We start from the raw sequence: 6,000 nt of genomic DNA, 5'->3' as shown, positions 1-6,000 counted from the left end.
CTCCCACAATGTAACGCACCATTCATTCTGACACGTAAACACGTGTCACAGTGAGCGTTTCAAAACAGATCCCATTGACTTCAATGGGTGCCGTCTTACACGCGCTACTCATTGAAATCAGTGGGAGACTTTTTAACCCATTGATTTCAATGTGTAGCGCACGTAAGACGGCCCCCATTGAAGTCAATGGGATCTGTTTTGAAGCGCTCACTCTGACACGTGTTTACGTTTCAGAATGAGTGGCGTGTTACATCGTGGGAACGGGCCCGAAGCCATCTTTTTGGTCAGGATTTTGAGGTGGATACGTGTGAACTAACCCTTAAACCTTCACCACTTGTATTTCTCTACTTTGGGGGGTCTCGCTCTCATTGAAGAGACAAAGTATTGTAGGGAGACTAATTTTTCGGGCAATGCTCCATGGGAAAAAAATATGCAAATTAACAAACTCAAACCAGAGACCCCCATCTACACACAGCGCTGCCTCAAGGTCTAAACATGGACGTCTCTGGATTGTTTGCCAATTTATAGTTCTTTCTGCTTGATTTGTTTTTTAGTAAAAATTTATAAAATAATTAAAATTTCAGAAATATTTCAGATTTTCTTTTCTCCAAAGTACCAACAACGTCCGGTGAAATCGGGAGAAAGCATAAACTAAAAATAAATTAAATATATTAGCTATCTCGCTCTAACGTTACCCTTTGTCTATGTTAAAAAGGGAAAATAAAATTTGACAAATTTTTTTTTTTTCATTTTTAAAATTTCCCCAAAAAATTTTTTGTAGGGATTTACGGCACGAGCCGATAGAGGAGACATGAAGAAAAAAAAAGTGCCAAGAAGTGCCCGTTCAAGTCAGGAGTAAATCTATAGGATGACATCATAACGCAACGATAATGACCTCTGCACTTAGCGCAGCCTCCTGCATGGCAGAAGGAAGAGCGAATGAAAAGCGAACGATCCCAACGTGTCTAAGTGCAATTCTTCATACTACCGAATGAAATAAATAATCACAGTCCAGAGAGGTGATTTAATACTGGGTACAATCCAAGTTTTTAATTTGCTTTTTTTGCCCACTTCCTGCCCATCTCATGCAACACTCGACGTAGTCGTGGACATGGATAATTGTAGGAGAAGCTGGAGGAGGTGGGGGAGGGCTGTCCACTGTGATCTTTTATCTTTAACCCGTGCATGGCAGTGCTTTGGACAAACCGAGTACAAGACTGTCTTCTAAGTGTTAAATTGGGGGGGGGGGATTAAATATTTTTACTATTTTTCTGTAAATTGACATGAAAGTTGTTCCCCACACAGAATTGTAACACACAACAGGGTAAGAGTTTCAGCACAATTGATTTTTTGTTTGGTTTCTGGCTCCTCGTGGGCGTGTCTTAAAAGTGGCCAAGTATTAATAGGTAAAATCTACAAGAACACAAGTTGTTCTAAGTTCCCATCTCAGCAGTAACTCCTCGTCTGCCCCTCTGTATGAACTGTCCAGGGCGAACCCATGAATCCTGCGGGGGTGGATGACCTATGTGGGGGTCCCCTTTGCTCCAGGTTTCCATACAGAGTCCCTCCCTCTGACAGTATACAGTGCGGAGGCGCGTAGCCCATTCTCTGGCCGCCTCCTCCTCCAGGATTTTCATAGGTTATAATTGGAGGTTCTCTACCCTCTTGGTATTTGGGTTGTGTGCCCCACATTGCGGTGTGAGGATGTGGAGGTGGACGAAAAAAGCTAAGAGACCCCTCCCTTCTTAATGGTTGAGGGTTGTGCTGTTTTGTCGGTGGAGGATCTCCAAAACTTTCATGCCTTCCAATACCAGGGGGTTGGCCAGGACGCTGTTTGTGTGGCAGGTCTGGTTTTGGATCGGCAGTGTCCCTATTGCCCTGAAAGTGACCCCCTAGATCTGATTTTGGGGGGAGATTGACATAAATTGGTTCCTCCCTTCTTCCTTGTTGGAGATGTCGGGAAGAAGGTTGGCCTCCTCCTTCAGCGGTCCCTATATACGAATATGGGACACTCCCCCCTACAATATATGGGCGCAAATGTGCAGCAGGCGTCCTGTCCCAACGCTGATAACTCAAAAGCTCTGGCTCAGGTGGAGGAGGTCGCCCATACCAGCCAGGAGGAGGAACAGAATGAGGGTGAGATGGGGGTGATGCCATGTAGGGCCAAGGTGTTTGGATTAATCCATATGAAGCATTAAGGGGTGCCATATGAGGAGGGTCTCCCAATATCTCATAATAGAGGCCCTCTGGTTCTGGCCAGGGAGGAGCAGAGCGGTGTGGAGGCATCCGAGGTCCTTCCTCTGGGAATCTGTATGGGGGTGGACGAGTGCGTGGAGGAAAAACACTTGGAGGAGCAGGAAGGCTACCAGACCTGGTGTGTAGACGAGGAGCTCGGGAAGGAGGGGCAGCTGATGGGGCCATTTTTCTGAGGTCTGCAGGGGTGGAGCTTTGTGCCTATAAAATCAAAGAAGCAAGGAGTGAAAATAAATAAATGCAAACTATTCTGCAACAATATACTGCACACAATGACCTCTACCACCATATACCGCCCATTGTTACTTCTCCCACCATATACTGCACACAATGACCTCTACCACCATATACTGCACATTGTTGCTTCTCCCACCATATACTGCACACGATGACCTCTACCACCATATTCTGCCCATTGTTGCTTCTCCCACCATATTCTGCACACGATGACCTCTACCACCATATACCGCCCATTGTTACTTCTCCCACCATATACTGCACACAATGACCTCTACCACCATATACTACACACAATGACCTCTACCACCATATACTGCACACAATGACCTCTCCCACCATATACTGCACACGATGACCTCTCCCACCATATACTGCACACGATGACCTCTCCCACCATATACTGCACATGATGACCTCTACCACCATATACTGCACATGATGACCTCTACCACCATATACTGCCCATTGTTGCTTCTCCCACCATATACAGCACACGATGACCTCTACCACCATATACTGCCCATTGTTGCTTCTCCCACCATATACTGCACACGATGACCTCTACCACCATATACTGCCCATGATTACTTCTGCCACCATATACTGTGTATGATAAGTTAGGTAGAGTCTTCATTACAGATCTGACCATGAAGTATAGTGGTATGTTATATGCAACAGAGTGACCCTTGGGGTCTAGGGCCCAGTAGCGACTGCTACCTCCGAATCCTCTATAGCTTTTCTCCAGCTGAAAACCTCTATTGCTCTATACTGTTCTTTAAAGATCCCGGACTCCATATACTGGTTTGTGAAAACCTCCTGTGTCATGTACCAGTCCATGAAGACCGCTGTCACCCTGAGACGGTCCCTGAAGACTGCTGTGGCCCCGTGATGGTCCGTGAAGACTGTTGTGGCCCCGTGACGGTCCCTGAAGACCGCTGTGGCCCAGTGACGGTCTGTGAAGATCTCTTCCACTTTATACCATTCTGCCCAGTTACTAATCTGTGTTATATAGGATGCTCGGCAATCCGCTCTTACCATTGTATTGTGCATCGGGGGTCTTAGTGGCCGATGCTGGGTGGCAGCTCTCTCATTGGGGCCGATGACAGATGGTCGCAGCTCAGAGTACAAGGGCCCCTCCTTTGGTGCTGAGCTCTCACTACACTCCATGGACAGGGAACGTCTGAAGACTGAGGTGGAGGGGTGCGGGGGCGCCGATCTCTGTGATATCTTTGCAGGGACAGTCCCGGTGGATATTGAAGACTGAAGGGCTCGCTGGGCACTCTCTGCCAATTTCAAAGCCATAAGCCGAGCAGGATCCTTTGGGGGTGGAGGAGGTGGGAGTTGTCGTATGACCGACATTGGTGGAGGATGGGAGGTTTGCTGTGGAGAGAGCGTCACTCCTGTGAGAAAGGGGTTAAAACAGGTGTTCAGTACTTTGCAGAGGCTTCTGGATTTACAATGTGTGGAGCTTAAACTGCAGCTACATCAAGTCTTATACTCCAGTTACAACCAGAGCTGCATTCAAATGGTACCAACTGTCTGCCAACATTCTAGATGCAGCTTTTGCAGTGAGTGGAGCACGAGACACAAAGTAGCCCTGCATGTCTGACACTTGACATCTGCACTGGGTAAATGGACACCGACAGAGCCCAGCGAGACCCCATGGACTATAATGGGGTTCACCAGGTGGGCGGGACCTGGCACACAAATGGAGTTATAGGGCAGGACAACATCTGTACTTTTAATGATTGAATGCGTTTCTCAACATTAATAGGTCAACATGGCTACTAACCCTTTGGAGGTTCTTCTTGGCTGGGGGCCGCAGCGACCTTCGCCTTCACCTCCTTCTGGCAGGTCTCATTAAGACGCAGTTGACAGGACTGAAGCAACAAATTCAACATCTGCGGAGGAGGAGACAGACTGCGGGGACCCTGGTTCTCCCCATCTGTGACCAGGCGCTCAGGAGGGCTGTGAGACGGGGACGGGGAACAGCCACCGGTCGGAGAAAGACTCAGCCGCCGCGGGAGTGAATGGCCTTGGCTGGTCACTTCTGCTCTGACGATCGTCGGAGACTTCACTTCTTCATGGTCAGAGAACGAGAGCCGGAAAGATAAGGGGTCAAAACCAAGACCGTCCATCTCCGGGAGCGGCGGCGAAAGGTCCAAATCTTCCTCAATCCAAGCCGACTGGGGGCGCCCCGATGTAGGAGGAGGAGATGGCACCCCGGGAGGAGAAGGGGACGACTGGGCCAGGCTTTCTGCAGAGCGGCAATGAGGCAACCGGGAGGTAAGACCGTCACTTGTTGAGCGTGGCCGACGGAGACGTGAGGTCCGGTGAAACCCTGTAACGGAATTAAAGTCATTGCAGTGATCGCAAACGTAGCCGGAAAATTGGCGTAGTTGTCCATATTAATCGAGTGTTGTACTAGCTCTTTTTCACCAATTTGTACATTTGGGAATCCTCGGACACCACTGGTCATTACCCTACTCATAGAACAAAAGAAATTTTCCACAGGTCATGAGCTCCCCCTGCTGGACTATCCAGGTATTGTTTCCTGACTGACATACCAGAGGGGTGCGATGGGTGAACCAGAAATATAGAGGGAGCCAAGATATCCTCCTGCCCAATAATGGTGGACAATGGATACCAGACAGAACGATAAGACTTACCGGTGCCGCTAGTGTGAGAGCACAGAGACTCCTCGCTCTTAGCCGACCGCAATGTCACCGTTTCCAAGACTGCAGGGAGCGAAGAGAGAGATGTAATGATACAGCCCGCAAAATGCACAACCGAAACGCAGAGAATATTATATGGTCACCTCTCTGGTGGGCTGCTGTGTCCCGGAGACCTCCAGATCGAGATTTCTTCTGCTGGGATGAATTTTTACCTATAGCAAAGAATGTTCTCCAACTACTACCACCGCCAGATTTCTTCCTGCCACGTGGACCTTTTCTGTAAAAGAAGGAAGTATTATAATAGTTATATTCTTGTACATAGGGGCAGTATTATAGTAGTTATATTCTTGTACATAGGGGCAGTATTATAATAGTTATATTCTTGTACATAGGGGCAGTATTATAGTAGTTACATTCTTGTACATAGGAGGTAGTATTACAGTAGTTATATTCTTGTACATAGGAGTAGTATTATAGTAGTTATATTCTTGTACATAGGAGGTAGTATTATAGTAGTTATATTCTTGTACATAGGAGCAGTATTATAGTAGTTATATTCTTGTACATAGGAGTAGTATTATAGTAGTTATATTCTTGTGTATAGGAGGTAGTATTATAGTAGTTATATTCTTGTGTATAGGAGGTAGTATTATAGTAGTTATATTCTTGTACATAGGAGCAGTATTATAGTAGTTATATTCTTGTACATAGGAGCAGTATTATAGTAGTTATATTCTTGTACATAGGAGCAGTATTATAGTAGTTATATTCTTGTACATAGGAGCAGTATTATAGTAGTTATATTCTTGTACATAGGAGCAGTATTATAGTA

General features: G+C 46.6%; 1 protein-coding gene across 2 annotated transcripts in view; it reads right to left on the bottom strand.

Annotated features, from left to right (window-relative positions):
• Positions 1 to 783: 783 nt before the first annotated feature.
• ARHGAP33 (Rho GTPase activating protein 33) overlaps positions 784 to 6,000 on the bottom strand; it is a 63,958-nt gene continuing 58,741 nt past the window's right edge. For both annotated transcript variants that reach the window (XM_075277910.1, XM_075277911.1), the window contains 5 exons: positions 5,312 to 5,445; positions 5,163 to 5,231; positions 4,286 to 4,834; positions 3,529 to 3,893; positions 784 to 2,454 (listed from right to left, as the gene is read on the bottom strand). In XM_075277910.1, the coding sequence (XP_075134011.1) occupies positions 1,447 to 2,454; positions 3,529 to 3,893; positions 4,286 to 4,834; positions 5,163 to 5,231; positions 5,312 to 5,445 (2,125 nt within the window). In that variant the 3' untranslated portion in view covers positions 784 to 1,446. The remainder of the gene's footprint in view (positions 2,455 to 3,528; positions 3,894 to 4,285; positions 4,835 to 5,162; positions 5,232 to 5,311; positions 5,446 to 6,000) is intronic.

This window comes from Leptodactylus fuscus, chromosome 6, assembly GCF_031893055.1.
Source record: "Leptodactylus fuscus isolate aLepFus1 chromosome 6, aLepFus1.hap2, whole genome shotgun sequence".
Taxonomy (NCBI): domain Eukaryota; kingdom Metazoa; phylum Chordata; class Amphibia; order Anura; family Leptodactylidae; genus Leptodactylus; species Leptodactylus fuscus.
The sequence above is the reverse complement of the archived record's forward strand: the minus strand, read 5'-3'. Positions and strand labels throughout refer to the sequence as shown.